Source organism: Lepidochelys olivacea (assembly GCF_965140295.1).
Source record: "Lepidochelys olivacea isolate rLepOli2 genome assembly, chromosome: 5".
In the NCBI taxonomy this organism is placed as follows: domain Eukaryota; kingdom Metazoa; phylum Chordata; order Testudines; family Cheloniidae; genus Lepidochelys; species Lepidochelys olivacea.
In genome coordinates this window covers 66,313,451-66,330,447 of record NC_140415.1, presented here as the reverse complement: position 1 = coordinate 66,330,447, position 16,997 = coordinate 66,313,451, and the positions used below count along the sequence as shown (strand labels likewise).

The window sequence follows — 16,997 nt, the reverse complement described above, 5'->3', positions numbered from 1 at the left end:
CATGTGGAACAACTGTTTTTCTAAATATAAAAGCCAGGGTCAGAGTTAGGGAGTAGCAACCAGGGCAATTGCTCATGGCCCCACGCCACAGGGGGCTCCATGAAGCTAAGCTGCTCAGGCTTCAGACCCGCCACGGCAGAGCTCTGGCTTTGGCTTTCTGCCCTAGGCCCCAGCAAATTTAGTGCCGACTAATTGGCGAACCCCCTGAAACCTGCTCGGTTGAGAACTGCTGCTCTAAGGGAATCTAAAGCATGTCAGCAACTTGTGTCATCAGTTCCTGAAATGGTCTGAAGTCATCTTCCACAGAAGGTGGTGGAGGCATGACAGCTTCATCTGGTGATGAAGAGGAAACATTCATAAGAGGTGTTACCTCCCTGTCTGCCCTTGTTCCTCAAAGGTCTCTTCGTCTGGCATGGTTGGTTGTAAAGGGGGTTAAGGAGAATGGGTCCTTCTCTGTTCCCTCTGGTGGTGTGAAGACCTCATCACAAATTTCTGGTGACAGAACATCCACGGATCCCAGAAAGGCCACTGAGGGGCGCCAAAAGGCATAGGTTGAGGCATCTGTGTTTCTGCCAGGAGGGTGTTCATTTGAGGTCTATCCTCTTGCAAAACATCAGGGCAGGAGGGATAGTGATGAGTTCTAGAATAGACAGGGGAACACTGCACAGAGATCTGAGAATCTGAAGCATCCTATTCCACATACTCCAGAGTATGGTGGGAAGTTGTTCAGCTTGCAAAGACAACGAGGGCAAGCATGGTTCCTATGTGATACAGGGGGTGGTGACTGAGCAGCTGTTGACACTGACAAACCCCAGCACTCATTAATAGGGGAGACTCTGGCTCTGAAGAGCAGAGTCCTTAGGTACCTGAACTCTTGAATTACTGATAGTAGAGACTGGTCTGGGAGAAAGCCTGAAGTATGGTTTCTGTATCAATGTAATTGGCACTGAGAGCCTGGCCTGGGACTGTGTCAGTCCCAATTCCCTTGGTACCATATGAGATTTGGCAGTCTTTGGTACAGTTGACTTCCTTGATATTGGTACTGAGTGTTGTTCTAGGACAGGCTTATAACTCTTTCCACCTACGTCTCTGCCAGTTCGGATCCAGGTACCCAAACTCGATACCAAGTCTGTCTTAGACTGAGTTTTCTTCTTTGCCTTTGCAGTACCAGCATCACTCTAAGCCTGCATGGAACTCCCCTTGGGACCTGAGGTCTCTGTAGCTCTCTCGTGCTTTGGTGACTGAGATTCTCTTGGAGATTTACTCCCTACCTCCTCCTATTTAGAGGCAGATGAGGACTTTGCTACTGTAGAAGTACTTGATGTTGCAGTACCTCCTATCTTTCTAGTGGTCTCTGTTGACTGAAGTCTTGGCATGGACGGGGCACTATTGGTACTGGGAGATCTATGTACGGGGGGCGGGGGGGAGGTCCTCTGCCCTTGGCTCTGAAGCTGAATGTAAGGCTTGCTCTATCGTTAGAAGTTCAATCTTGATTTCCCTATTTTTTTCAGGATCTACTTTTGAAGGATGTGCAGATCTTGCACTTACTAGGCATATGGGTATCACCCAAACAGCCAAGGCACTGGGGATGGCCATCACTGATTAGAATAGCCTCGTGGCATGAGACACCCATCTTGAATCCCAGGGAACTCAGCATTCCCAAGGAAAAAATTACAAAATAAAAGATAACCCGAAAGAAGACGAAGTTCTAAACGAAGAATAAAAAGATTTTAAAAACAATTTTAAGGGAAAGAACAAGAGAAGTAACTAACTATCTATCCAAATGCTGAACAGAGAAGAGGCAAAAGTTGCAGAATCTGTCTCGGGCCAAAGGCAGTTAGTTGAGAAGGAATTGAGAGTTGTTTGTCTGCACAGCCCCATGTAGTCTCGGTGCAGGACACAAGGAATGAATGGGCTAAATGGGCATCATTACCAAAAATATCTGATCAAAGGCACAGGAGCCCTTGAAGTAAAAAATCCATAGTCCTCCCCACAAGATGAGTGCCAATCTCGGTACCCACAGTGTTCCATGAATGGCCGCCAGTGTGGATCAGGCGATGGAAAATGGGAGGAGGATGATCCCAACCTAGAAGTAAAGGAGTACCAGGCTCCAGGGGAGAAAGGTCTGAGTAACTGACTCGTCCATACACCAGAACGAAGAGGGAACTGGCGGCAACGGTGGAAATGCTGTCGCTGGCACTGAGTACACCTTTGTTGTTTCTGGCACCAGAAGTGGTGTCAACCCCGAAGTTGGCAGCGGCACCAACGTGACTGTGGCAAAGTGGAGGGCGGCGAGTGCTGCCACAGTAACATTGGCTGAGCCAACAGCAGGGGTGCTGAAGACGTTCTCTATGCTAAGGACGTCCCTTGTGCTGAGCCTGGCATTGGTTCCTGCTTCCACTGACTATGGAAGGGAAACACCAGGGTGCGGTGCTGACAGAACCCCAGGTTCAGCAGCTCGCCTAGCCAAGGAGCCTATAAATGACACAGCAATGGCAAAGTCCTGGGCCAACGGAGAGGTTGAGACAAAAAGGCAGAGGAGATCCGTTGTTGCTGGATACGCTGCTGACACAGAAACAGCCAGTGCTGGCACTGCCCTCGTTGGTACCAGACTCAACAAACGCCCCATGTCCGAACTGGGGTCGACAGTAAGGGGTCTCTCACTTCCTTGTGCAGTACTAGAAAGTGGTTGACGGGACCTGATCCATCCCATGTACCAACATTCACATCATGCCAATCTGCATTCTTTCTGAAAGGGACAGATGAGTCTCCACACGATTTGGAGTAACCTTGATGGTCTTACGTGTGGTCTTTTCTTCAGTGCAGTTGAGGAGGAGTGACTCCTGTGTCTCTTTGGAAAGGTGCCAGCTCCAGAACGCAAAGTAGCAGCACTCTCAGAACCCAAGGGTGACATCCAATCCAACGTAAGTCTTGGTGCTGAAGCAGGCCACGTGGCCTGTTCAAGCAAGTGCTGATTTAGACGAAGATCTCTCACCACCACTCCTTGGCATGGGCTTTGCCTAAGCACAGCAAGCACCGTGTACAGTGATCATTCCTCCACATGACAGTATTTAAACCATGGTGAAGGCATCACCAGTGAAATGTTTAAACTAAAGCTAACTAACACTATACTAAGGGTACTAGTTAACTATTTCCAACTAGAAAAAGTCACTCAGAAATAGAGAGGTTGTGAGGTTAGGAGCCACACAGAGCTGCAAACTCCAGCCATGGGCGGTAGGAAAGAACTGAGGGGGGTTGGGGCAGCGCCACCTGATATAGCCGGGGCTATAGTTACGAGACACGAGCACTGCCCATCTACAAGTACTGGTAGGCAAAGTTATCCTGCTCTGGTGCATTGGGCGTGCACACACCTACGTAGAATATATGGCTGCATCTTCTCAAAGAATAAGAATTTGTGTTTCCCCCTAATCTCTCTTCTCTACCTCTATTTTACCATCGCCCAGACTCATATTAGTGCAGGATCCAATTCTTACTCAGCAATCATTCTCTTGGTACCACATCCTTTTGAGTTAGGTTTTATGCTCTTCAGGATTTGTGTCCACAAGAAAAATATTTAACTGCTTGTAAAATTCTAAACACTGCTATGATGCTGCATAAATAAGATGCTATTGCCAGATATGACAAAGACCATGTTACTCTTTCAAATAAAAAGTGTACATTAGTTTTATGATTTGTGGTGCAGATGTGAGAATTTGACACTAAGTGTAAAACATTAATTTTTCTGCCTATCTTACCAATAACCTGGGAGGAGAAATTATTCTTCTTAAGTTCCAGGGACAGAACTTTGGAAAGTGTCCTGCTTGATTTCTGATGAGGCAGCTACCAGGTGTAGGGTGTTTAAGCTAAGTGAAATATATTCATGTGTTGCATATTAGACACCACCAAGTTAGTTTTAAGGACCAATTGTAAACAATTTTGGAGATGGACAGTACTGCTCAGCTTCTCAGAGAAGAATTTCAACCTACTTACAAGAAATTCTTAAAAAGTATTTTGCATTACTGCTTGATCGGAATATAAGTATGGTCTTTTCTGAGCATGAGGAATTTAGAGCTCAAATGTTAGCAAATACACTAATATTTACTAACTTCCATAAAAAAACCAAGGTAATGCTAAACGTTTTCCATCTTGTTTTCTGCTAAGAAAAAAATCTATATGGCAAAGATTAGTGTTATGTACACAAGTCATATTGCCAAACATATTACAAAATCAATATGTTTAATAAAATAGATTGTGATTTTCAAGGTAGCCTAAGGAAGTTAGGCACTCAACTCCCATTTAAGGTTAGTGGAATTTGGTCCCATAGGTTCTTCAGAAAATACCAGCAGCAGCGTTTGCTCTAACAGGAAAATGACCAACTTACGTCACATAAGGCACCATAACGAAGAGTTGATAATAAGGAGTGGACATGACTCTCACTTGTGAAATATAACCGAGTACGAACATGACGTTCAGGAGACATAACACCTCTGGAGTATCTGAAATCAAAAATATAGGGGGAAAAAAGAAAGACATTAAAATATGCCCATATTAGAAAACTTACTACCATCTTACTATAAATCGTTTGAAGTAAGCATAGCTTTATAAGTACGTGGTTCTCTATCGAGGTTGCGGGAACGTTTAAGTACTGAAGACAATTGGCAGCATACATGTATTGAAAAATACTGAACTTACAGAGGGTGAAGCTTGTTTACAGTGTCGTCATCCTGAGTCCTCTGAAGGTCAGAACGAATTTTCCTAACTAGAGGTGTGCAGTAGCCTTTGGCAATCTCTAGTTTCTCAGCCTTGGAAATACCATATTCCTGGACAGAAAGAAATTAAGTTTTTGACACAAAACTATAAAGAACACTGAAGTGAATTTTGAATTCAAGACTCATAACTGAAAAACAGTAGCTAGCTATCTGCCACTTCCTGTGGCTGAAAAACATGGATTTTAAGTGTCTGAACATGGACAAAGAAATTGCACTGGAAATGTACGAAGTATGAATGGAAAAAATGTTTCCTTTGGTGGCAGCAGAAAAGTACCAAGCTCCTTCATACCAGGATGAATCTGATTTTTGAAAGAAGGTTCTCTTTTGTGGCCTAACTGAAATAAGGAGGCATTCTATTTTTTCATTTGACCTCCAACAGTTGCAAGAAATGTACTTCCCTTTTCACTTCTGAAGGCAGTCAAATATAATCTGAAAACAACAGTAAGAAATCTCCATTAACATCAGAATGATACTCTTGGTGGTAATTTTGGGCACTTAGAATATTCACTTTAAAACTCTCTTTCAAGAGTCTCCTGCTCAATGAAATAGACAATCTTACATGGCTGGTGATGTTCCCCAACACCATAGCAGAACTTCTGGTTACTGTGGAAAGCAAGGTAAAGGCCTTTTTTCTTTGTATGTTATGTTGGTTTGTCAATTTTTTTTTAAGGGAGTATTCTTATTTTATATGTACTGTTTCCTCATTGCTCCAAATAACCTATTTAAAAAAAAACCTTTGCAAATCCCTATAATATGGCATTTACCTGATGAGCCTGTCTTTCTCTCTCTCCCTCCCCACACTGTCATTAGGACAGGTCCAGTGGTACTCTAATTCCCTTCCTACGCCCAGAAGTGATATTTTGTAATCAGTAACACAACCAGCATACTGAGTGTAACTGTGTTATACCCAGCCTAACTGATTCTGGACTTCGGGTGACCTAAAAGACAAACAATTTGAAGTCCATACTATGCAGGACTTCCCTCCCACCTTTGCCATGTTGAGTACTCAGCATACTACAAAAGTAAATGGAGTCCTCTCTTCTATTTGTAGATCACCTTTAAACCCACTAAATGCAAAGCCTGACATGTAGTTTAATTTCCACTGAATTTTCTTCATGTAAAAATATATTGAATAGTAATGGTAATCTGCCTCAGTTCCAGTTGTTACCATCAATTAAATAAAACCAATCCACTTGCATCCCTCTCTAGGCACCATCTATTTCAGTGAGTAATTCAATTCTTAAATAATTTTTTTCATAAAACAGACACAAATTCTATTGGTAAATATATTCTGAATTTAAGAACATCTTATCTGTGTCAAATATTGCTATACAGACTATAAATAGCCTTACTAAACCGGGTATTCATTTTCAGCATTAACCCAAAGAACCAACACAAGCAAATCAGGTTGCTGAATGAGCAAAGGAGGAGGTTACTCATCCTGTGCAGTAACTGATGTTTGAGCTGAGTGTCCTTGTGGGTGCTCCACTCAAGGTGTTGGTGCGTCCCTGCACCTTCGCTTGGAGATTTTTACAGCGGTACTTGTGGCGGTCGCATACACGCAGAGCCTGCCCCCCCACTCTGAGTGTACCTTAATAGTACGCGTGCGCGACCAGTCTCCTCAGCTCCTTCTCTACAACGGAGGCTACCCCAACTCTGAAGAAGAGGGGAGTAGGGGGGGTAGTGGAGCACCCACAGGACACTCATCTCGAAGAGCATCAGTTACTACACCAGGGGGGAGTAACCTCCTCTTCGAGAGAAATGTCCATGTGAGTCCTCCACTTCAGGTGACTGAAAAGCAGTGTATCTCAAGGAGGTAGGGACTTTGGATTTGGTAGGAATGCAGTAGATAATACAGCTCTGCCTAATCGTGTATCAGAGAGACGTCCTTGAGTAAGGGCGTAGTGCTTAACAAATGTGTGTTCAGAAGACCAAGTGGCCGATTTACAGATGTCAGCCAGGGGAACTTTGCGTAGAAAAGCCACGGAGCTAGCCACAGTTCTAGTGGAGTGAGTTCTGATGCCGGCTGAAGGCGTCACTTTCTTTATCTGATAGCAGTCAGATACAGTCAGAAATCCAGTTTGAAAGTCTCTGGGTAGAAATAGGTGTCCCTTTGGAATGCTCCGCAATGGAGACAAAGTCTAGAAAAGTTCCTAAAGTTCTATCCAAATAGAAAGACAAAGGCCTTTGTACATCTAACATATGCATGGTGGAGTCAAAAGAGTTTGCATGTGGTTTGGGAAAGAAAGTTGGTAGGTGTATCGGCTCATTGATGTGGAATGAGGAATGCACCTTTGAAAGGAATTTGGGACGTAATCAGAGGGTAACCTTGTCCTTAAAAAATAGTGTATACGGTGGGTCTACCATGAGAACTGCTATTTCTCCTGCCCGTCTGGCGAGGTGATTGCCACTAAGAATGCTGTTTTCATAGAGAGGTGTAAGAGGGAGCAAGTGGCTAGGTGCTCGAATGGATGTTGAGTTAAGCAGGATAAAACTAAGTGAAGGTCCCACGGAGGAGTAGGAGGTTTAATGTCTGGGTATAGGGATTGGAGTCCTTTGAGAAAACACTTGGTGATTGGATGAGCAAAAACAGAGGTATCATCAATCTTATTATGAAAAGTTGTAATAGCAGCTAAGTGGACTTCGATGGAGCTGAAAAAGGCCCGATTGCTTGAGGTCTAATAGGTAGTCAAGTATAAGTGGAAGAGGTGCAGAAGTAGGAAGAGCACCATTAGTTGAGCACCATTGTTTGAATCGCTTCCACTTTCGGAGACAAGTGATGCGAGTAGATTGTGTTCTGCTATGTAGGAGCACTCTTTGAACCTGCTCAGAGCATGCTAGTTCGTTTTGGGAGAACCATATAGGAACCAAGCTTTAAGGTGAAGCATGGACACGTTGGGGTGAAGAAATCGACAGTGTTGCTATGATAGGAGGTTCAGAGTGAGGGGCTACGAGATTGGTGGGCGGATTGATATTCTGGTGAGGAATGGAAACCACGGTTGTCCAGGCCACGACGGGGCAATCAGACCATGGCACAGTCTGTCTGTATCTTTATTAGAACTCTGTGGAGAACACGTATCAGAGGAAAAGCATATAGCAAGTCCTGGTGCCATGGGATTATGAACGCATCTCCCAGGGAATGTTTGCCCAGTCCCTCTCTGGAGGGAAATTCGGGACATTTCATGTTTTTCGCAGCTGCGAAAAGGTCTATAGTTGGGTAGCCCCATATGTGGAATATGTTGTGGATGATCGTCTCGTTTATCTCCCATTCGTGATCCCAGGGAAAGCGTCTGCTTAATTTGTCCGCTGTGGTATTCACAACTCTGGGAAGATAGGCGGCTCATATCCGAATGTTGTTCGCAAGGCACCAATTCCAGAGCTTCATGGCTTCTGTGCCAAGCGAGTGAGAGCGAGCCCCTCCCTGCCTGTTTACACAGAACATGCAGGTGATGTTGTCTGTCATTATCCATACATGTTGCTTCTGGATTAATGAGAGGAAGTGACAGAAGGCGTTGTGTATGGCTCGAAGTTCTAGGACATATATGTGCAGGGAGGTTTTGGTTGAAGACCATAGCCCCTGGGCTGTGTGGTGGGACATGAGTGCACCCCACCCTGTGAGGGATGCATCGGTAGTCATGAGGGATGGAGCATCCTAGAGAAAGGGGACTCCAGAGCAAAGGTTGGAGGGAACTGTCCACCATAGGAGAGAGTCTTTGACTCTGAAAGGTATGGATAGAGGCTTGTTTAGAGAGTGCACATTTGGTCTGTAAACTGTGGCAAACCAAACTTGGAAGCACCTCATGTATAGTCGTGCGTTTTGGACCACGAAAGAGCACGAGGCCATGTGACCTAGTAGTTGTAGACAGTCTCAAGTGGTGACCTGAGGACTGTTGCGAAGTTTCGCTGCCAATAGTTTTATGGTGTTGAAGCGATCGGGCGGGAGAGATGCTATTTCCATCTGGAAATCGAGGTGTGCTCCTATGAACTCCAGATGCTGGGTAAGAGATAATGTGGATTTGTTTTTATTTGTAGGCCGAGGGATAGGAAACAATCAACGGTGAGCTGCGTGAATCGAAGCCGTTTGTCATGTGTTGAGACTTTGAGGAGACAAATCGTTGAGGTAAGGAAATATTATGACCCCTTGTTTCCTGCGGTAGGCAGAGACTACAGCTAGGAGCTTGTGAAAAAATGCGGGGAGTGGATAGGCCCAGGGGTAGCACCCTGTATTGAAAATGTGTTGAGCTGAGGGTAAAACGAAGGAAACGTCTGTGGGCCGGATGTACGGTCACATGAAAATAGGCATCCTGTAGGTCGAGGGCTGAAAACCAATCACCCTGCTCCAGTGCTGGGATTATGGTGGTGAGGGTAACCATTTTGAACTTTTGCTTTTTGATACATTTGTTGAGCCGCCTGAGGTCGAGGATAGGTCGTCATCCCCTGGTTTTCTTTTCTGTTAAGAAATAATTGGAGTAAAACCCCTTTCCTCTGTGCCATTTGGGCACAAGTTCCACTGCTCCCAATAGAAGAAGATGTACTTCTTGGAGGAGCAGTTGCTCGTGAGAGGGGTCCCTGAAGGAGGACAGGGAGTGTGAGTGGGTAGGAGGCAAGGACAGGAAAGGAATCGAATAGCCAATTGTGACGACCAATATAACCCACTTGTTGGTGGTAATGTTCTGCCATTGATGGGAGAATGGTCGTAGGCAGTGTCCAAAAATAGGGACATGCGGTGTAAGCATTGAAGTGAGAACGCTGTTTTCTAAACCCTCAAACAAGGCTTCAAATCTGCTTATTAGTCGGAGGGGGTTGAAACACTGCTGAGGAATTGAGACGGTGACGCTGGTATCTGGCGTTGCTGCTCATGTGCTCTATGGAATTGCTGGGTATATGCAGGGTAGCGTGGACGCTGATAAGGTTGATATCTATATTGTCGCCTTCTGGTCGTAGGAGTTTGAATTCCTAGAGACCGGAAAGTTGCCCTTGAGTCTTTGCCTGAACGACGTACTTCATTCAATGAAAGAGTTTGTCACGGTCGAAGGGAAGATCTTCAATGGTATTCTGTACCTCTCGAGGAAAGGAATGAACCTCGGCACATGACCACTGCTGTAGCAGTGGATCTTGCTGCAGTGTTGGCTGCATCAAGGGCCACTTGAAGAGCGGTATGTGAGATGATTTGTCCCTCGGAAACTAGAGCCATGAATTGTTGTTTCTTTCCTTCCGGAATGTCATCAATAAAGTCCATGAATTTGTTGTAATTTTTGTGGTCATATTTTGCCAGAACAGCAGTATAATTAGCAATACGAAATTGTAACATGGAAGATGTGTATACTTTACTTCCGAGCAGATCTAATCGCATACTGGCCTTGTCAGATGGGGTGAAGCAGGGAAACGGGCGTTTGGTCTTTTGGTTGACTGCATCTATCATCAGCGAGTTTGGCACTGGATGAGTGAAAAGGAATTCAGAGCCCATGGAAGGGATGAAGTACTTGTGGTCCGCTCGTTTACAGGTAGGTAGGCTTGCAGCAGGAGTCTGACAGATGGCCTTAGCAGGTTCCAAAAGGGCTGCATTGATCAGTAATGCAATCCTAGAAGAAGAAGAGGGCTGCAGGATGTCCGTTAACTCATGCTGCTGTTCAGGAACCTCCTCCAAGTTAATTCTTAACTCACTGGCAACTCTTTTGAAAAAGTCTTGAAATTTTGAGAAATCATCCAAAGATGTGGGGGGAGGAGGAAGTAAGGCTTCATCAGGCGTAACAACTAGATCTACTGGGTTTGAGGCACGTCATGCCGGATCCTGCAGTTGTGACAGTGCTGCCTGGTGCCTTACGTCAGTGGCAGGTTCATCAGCTGGTGGGCCGGACAGGTGTCACGCCTGGTTGAGGTGGCATAGGGAGTGTGGTCTTGAGGATAAGATGCCTATGTGGCCCAATATTGCCACTGTGGTGGGAAGGGCACAGGTGGTGCCATCCAGGGGTTTACACAACACGGGACAGGATCCAGAGAGTAGGATGAAGTAATTTTTCTATGACCTCTATTGATTGGGGTCTGAGGATGGGAGATTTGATATGGTGAAAATTCTTCCTGTAGTCCAGCTTCCTCATCACTGGAGGAAGGCTGTCCGGACCCTGACTGAGCATTTGGAGAGAAGTAGGCATTGAGTAAGGGTGACTGCAGGATAGGTGACACCAGCAGGTCCCTTGACTGTGTAAACTGCAGTCCCGGAGCTCCTCTGTGAGGTGAGGGCTGTGCAAGAGGAATCTGCTGTGAAAGACAGGCAACTGGAAGCCTGAAGCCCTGGCACTGGAGCTTCGCGGACGCAGGCGGGCGGGTTTCGTGCAACGCCGGAGGAGCCCAGCGCATCAAAAGTGCTCAGCCGGAGAAGTGCCGGGAGGGAGGCTGTAGACCTGCCTGGGGAAGTCTTCTCCCGAGAAGTTCCCTTTGCAGGTGAGAGAAGGTGCCATTCTTTTGAAGTTTTTTTGTCCTCCTTTGAGACAGGGGGGCTGTGGTGTGCTGCGGAGCCGGAGTCGGCACCTGGGTCTGAAGCTGACCCTAAGGATTTTTGAAGGAGGAGCAGTTTTAGCCGCAGCTCCCTGTCCTTCCATGTCCTAGATTTAAGCTTGCTGCAGTGGGCACATTTTGGAGGGATGTGGGACTCCCCCAAACATTTTATGCATTTTGAATGGCCATCTGACAGAGGGATGGCATCATTGCACGTAGAGCAGCACTTAAAGCCTGGGGAGTGAGGCATGTCGGAAGTGGCAGCCACTGACAGGAATGAAGAAAAAAATATATATTTATTTATTTTGAGAGAGAAAAGGATAGAAAAATGGTAACTAAGTACTACTCGTAACAAACTAACCAGAAAGGTAATTGTAACAAAGGGAGAGAAAGTCTTTGACGACTCTGCTGAGCTCCATCTCAGGCCGGGGACAGTAGAGAAGGAACTGAGGAGATCGGACATGCACGCGTACTATTAAGATACACTGAGAGCCAGGGGGCAGGCTCTGCGCATATGCGACCGGTACGAGTACTGCTGTAAAAATCTCTGAGTGAAGGTGCAGGGATGCACCAACACCTGGAGTGGAGCACCCACAGGGACATCTCTCGAAGAAGAATGACTTGTTGTCTATCCAGTTATTTGTACAAAAAAGCTTCACATGAACGTCAAGCCTTCAACAGCTGAACATTTCTGTAGTGCAGTACAGCACACTCCACTTTCAAAACAATCTTGATTTGTCCAATGGCATCCAACACCTTAATATGAGAATAGAGTCCATTCTTTCAAGAGCTGACAAACTTGTACAAAAATATTGTCAGTAAGTATAAGTTGTGAAGGTTACAGACGTGCATAAGGTACAATATATGTATTCCAGTTATATGTTGATTAGTATCTTCTCAGGCTCTCACAATGTCACAATGTGAGATCTGATCCCCTGGGCAACTCCCAACAGCCAAGAGTTTTAAAGGCATTATAGTGGTATTTCAATTAGTTAGTTCTCTTCAGAAAAAAAATTCTCTCATCTAGGCAAAGAACTAGTAGACAGAATTGGAAATAAGACCTTGCAGAGCAGATATTTTATCAGAAATGATGCTACATATTAAACAAAAAAATGAAGGCAAATCCATTACTAGAGTGAATAAATTAGTCTGATTCACAGAGGAAGAATTCTGGTTATATGTGAAAGAGACATTAACACTAAGGTAATACTTAGGTTTTTTTCCTTAGTCTACTCAGCACAACACTGAATGCAGTTTAGATTTGACTGACAAAGGGACCTATGTATTCATCTAGATCCAGTGAAATTCCATGTAATGTATATGACTTTCTCAGTTTTGAAACTGCACTGCAGACAGATTTTTAAAAAAAAAAAAAAAAAAAGGGAAATGAGAAGTAGACAGATCTAGAACCATGTGGCGAAGACAATACTAATGTGCACTCATTTCCATAATCTTGCTCTGTGCGTTTTTTCCAGGAACTCTGCTATTTTAAGTTTTGTTTCCTTTACTGATAGAAGACAATTTGCTCCCACACTGACAGTGAGATAACTATTTCCTACCTCCCTGGTTCCCTGTTGAATGCCATTCGTTAGTAGATACTATTTTGTTCAGCAATATGGATAACTATTAAAGATATAATTTTACAGACATGAACCAAATTGTATTTTTTTGCCTGATGAGCATCTGTCTTGTTAGAAACAAAAGGAAGATGAAAGCAACAAGGAGTCCGATGGCACCTTAAAGACTAACAGATTTATTTGGGCATGAGCTTTCGTGGTTAAAAAAACACTTCTTCAGATATACCAAAATAAATCCGTTAGTCTTTAAAGTGCCACCGGACTCCTTGTTGTTTTTATGGATACAGACTAACACAGCTACCCCTGACACTAGAAGGAAGATGGTATCTGTATTTAACTGCTAGCATATTTAAAACCAAAACGCATTTTAGCAGTAGAAAGCTCCATTTTGGTTTAAATTCTTTACCAGTTAGCTTCAGTTAAGTGAAATTAGGCTAACTGTGTCCCTTACAAACAGCCTGAGAAGGAGTCTTGTAAGCAAAAAGGCTGACAGAAAAAATTCAACTTCAGATAGGGACATCTTTGATTACTTCAATTATACTGCCCTCCTTAATCTATGAAGAATAGTAGTTATGGGGCACTTAATTTTAGCACACTGGGCTAATGGGAACTAAGACCTAGTCCAGGTGTTGGGAAACTTTTTGGCCCGAGGACCACATTGGGGTGCAAAACTGTATGGAGGGCTGGGTAGGGAAGGCTGTGCCTCCCCCAACAGCCTGGTCCCTGCCCCCTATCTGCCCCCTCCCACTTCCCGCCCCCTGACTGCCCCCCTCAGAACACTGGATCCATCCAACTCCCCCTGCTCCTTGTCCCCTGACCGCCCCCTCCCAGGACCCCACGCTCTAAACTGCCCCCCTGGGACCACACTCCCTATCCAACCATCCCTGCTCCCTGTCCCCTGATTGCCTCCACACCCCTGCCCCCTGACAGGCCCCCCTGTTCCCCATCCCCTATCCACACTCCCGCCCCCTGACAGGCAGCTCAGGAGCTCACGGCCCCAGCGCACAGCAGTGTAGACAGCAAGGGAGGCCCCAGCCAGGAGTTCATGGGCCGGACAGGACGGTCCCACGGGCCACTAGTTTGCCCACCTCTGACCTAGTCATATTTATGCAAGCTACTGGAAAATTCACTCTAAATTTAATCGATTTGATGAACTACTAATTTACTGAGGCCAGTTAATCTGTACTCTACCATTGACATTCAATCTCCTCAGTAAACAGAAGGTCATCTTGGAGCCTCTAGTCACTGCAAACTATAGAAGCCTTCCAAAAACAGGAGACAGCAAGCATCTTTTACTGATTTTTATTCTAAAGGTGCCATATTAATGTTGTAAAGTGCTTACCTGAGGGATCACAATGTCAGCTAACGCCTTTGATAGCCTGTATATTTCCATTGTGTTTTCTAATTTTAAGGAGCCATTATGTTGGACATCATATTTTATACAGTCGTATATATCAGGGATTTTGCTGATGTCATATCGTCCATTCTTTGTTTTAAAGTCCTTTTCCAGCTTGGCCCACCTGCGCAGCATTAACTCTAGCGTTTCACTATGGTAAAGTTGAATATCTAGACAGATAAATATTTTACTCTTATTTCACTATTTAGGATTGACAACAAAAAAGTTAAACTGATTTAAATGTATTATTGAAATTATAGTCTTAAAATGTGTTTTAAGAGTAAAACAATGTTAGCTCACTCCAGATAACAAACGCATTGAGGCAAAGGGGTCAGAAGCCTGTGAATACTACCACAAAGATACTTGAAATCATTATCTGAAGGGCTCAAAATAGAGGGAATAGTTATGTGTATGGGTAGTTTTGAACTCAGTTTTCGTTGCCACTAGCATGGAATTATTACATGGTAACTAAGACAGAAGCATGTCTGCTCTATCCCAAGCTCCCTTTTCCAAGTGCATCGCTAGGTCTTCAGGCAGAATTGTACCATGATAAATTATATACAGTGTAGTTTTAAGAAGTACTCAGGGACTTTTTAAAAATTTTAGATTAAAATATTTTTTTCTGGGGATGTGCCCCTTATTTCCCATACACTCCTGTACACATCCCAAGGGCAGAAGCCAGGAATATGGGGAGCCAGGAGACTGGCGGGAGCAGGGGCAGATGCCCCAAATTGCAGACTAGAGGTTTGGATTGGGAAAAGGAGCAGTAATGGTAGAACATCAATTCTAGTTATCAGTGCAAGTCCTACAGAGATAAAATGCAACTATTAAAAAAAAATGGTGTTTTAATACTACATAATTTATAGAGCAACATTTCTATTCATCGTGGCCCGTGTTTTAGTGTAGAGCAAACAAAAGCTTTAATGAAGATACTAACATTCAAAGGAAATCTTCCCTTAAATTACATTTAGAGCAGCCTGCCCTCTTTGTGAACTTAAAGTTTTGCAGCATATTTGAGTAATATTACGCCTATCACCTTAGTTTTTAGTATAGGTCCCAGAAATAACTGGTTATGGCAACGTTACTACATAGTCTTTTGCTCTAAACCTTGTGCTAATTGCAGCAAACTCTCTCAGGGGAAAAGCCTGTATTCTAAAGCCATATCTTCTCAACTTGCATGAGTCCCTAAAGTATCATTAGCAAAAATCTGTGAAACAGTGAAGCAAACGAGGAAAGGGTGCCTGCCTTCTGCATATCCATTAAAGTTAGTGGTCTCAAATGGACATAAGTCAAATTAAACACACATTTTAAAACATTTCAGTTACCCGCAGACTTGGGATCTTCCATTCGCTGCCTGATTTGAGAAGTTAAACTCTGAATCAAGGAATAAACCTTGTCACATGTTCTCACAGGATTTCTGATCACCTTCATTGATTTTATGAGAGAGATGCTTCCAGATGGAGTAAGCTGCAGTATGAGATAAAACAGAAATATTCCTTGCCAAATTGGTTATATCTAAATATCTAGGAAATCCTAATGGGATGCATTAACAAAACAAAACCCCCCACATCTCTCAACTCTCAGATTTCTAGACTCAACATATGCATAAAAGTACACAGTCCACAACTTCCTTAAAGTCAGAATTAATACACTGCGATCTAAATTAAGAGTAGAAAGCTTAACCCAAGTGTCAAAAGCTAAGGCTGTATGAGATACTTAGAGGGCAAACAATTCTGTATGGAATACCACAGCAATGTCAGGAATGGAATTAAACTTCCCCACTTATGTTAATTATTTTATTCTCAAAAGTGAGAATTCTGAGGAAGTTCACAACTTTGTGCACATTTAATAATTTATTTTATTTTGTTTTTAATAACAAACATTTTGTTAAAAGCTTTGTCAAGAGAAATCAGAATGGTACACTGTGGCTAAATACTTCCTAATACATCATGAAAGGAAATTTTACAGAACAAAAGTTAATTGGAAGCAGCATACATGGCTGCTCCTGCACAGACTTATTTTTTTCAGGATAGAACACAAAAAGTTACTAGCAGGAATCAACAGTCAATCCTCCAGAACTGAACCAATCATTTAACTTTAGGAGCCAAGCATGATCACCATTAAGTAAGCCAGTAATGCTATATAAGACATTGAAGAGTGGCTGAATGCCTCGTGATTTACCTTCACTTTTTAGAAAGGTGAAGTGCAGGGTAAGCAAGTGGTCAATCATAATATTTAAACATGTATTTTCACATTTTAGGAGCACCTGCAGGACCTTTTCCCTTTTTTCAGACAGAAATCTGGCTCCCTGTTCAGATCGTTCCCCGACATAAGCAGAGAGCAGGCCAAGGAGTAGCAACAGCATCTGGGGGAAGCACATACTGCCTTACAATAGCCTACTAGGTACTACAAACAGCAGTAATCTAATTGCAATGAGGACAAGAAGATAGGGGAAGCAGATCCCCCGTGCTCTCAGCCCCGAAACTTCTGGAGCAAACATGGGAAGTCAGGTGGTGAAACACTCTCCTCCAATTAACAAGAGAACAAGGGCAGGTGGTGGCAAGGCAGGAGTACCTGTGCTCTCAAAGAATCTGAGACAGCCTGGAGGTCAGAGGGATAAGTAACCCCTTCCCCAAAAAGGTAGGAACAGATGGCTGCAGGACAGAAAAGTACTCAGTGGAACTACTCGGTGGAGGGTTGGATATAAGGATATATAATATGATGGTGTTTGCCCTGAATCTCCCATTCAGAATGTGTCAG

The 16,997-nt window shown here is 44.0% G+C and overlaps 1 protein-coding gene across 9 annotated transcripts in view; it reads right to left on the bottom strand.

Annotated features, from left to right (window-relative positions):
- The window catches only part of PPIP5K2 (diphosphoinositol pentakisphosphate kinase 2), a 106,583-nt gene that overhangs the window by 29,937 nt on the left and 59,649 nt on the right, over positions 1 to 16,997 (bottom strand). For all 9 annotated transcript variants that reach the window (XM_084627834.1, XM_084627837.1, XM_084627838.1 and 6 more), the window contains exons 18-21: positions 15,563 to 15,704; positions 14,184 to 14,407; positions 4,693 to 4,820; positions 4,382 to 4,496 (exon numbers count right to left, since the gene is read on the bottom strand). In XM_084627834.1, the coding sequence (XP_084483960.1) occupies positions 4,382 to 4,496; positions 4,693 to 4,820; positions 14,184 to 14,407; positions 15,563 to 15,704 (609 nt within the window). The remainder of the gene's footprint in view (positions 1 to 4,381; positions 4,497 to 4,692; positions 4,821 to 14,183; positions 14,408 to 15,562; positions 15,705 to 16,997) is intronic.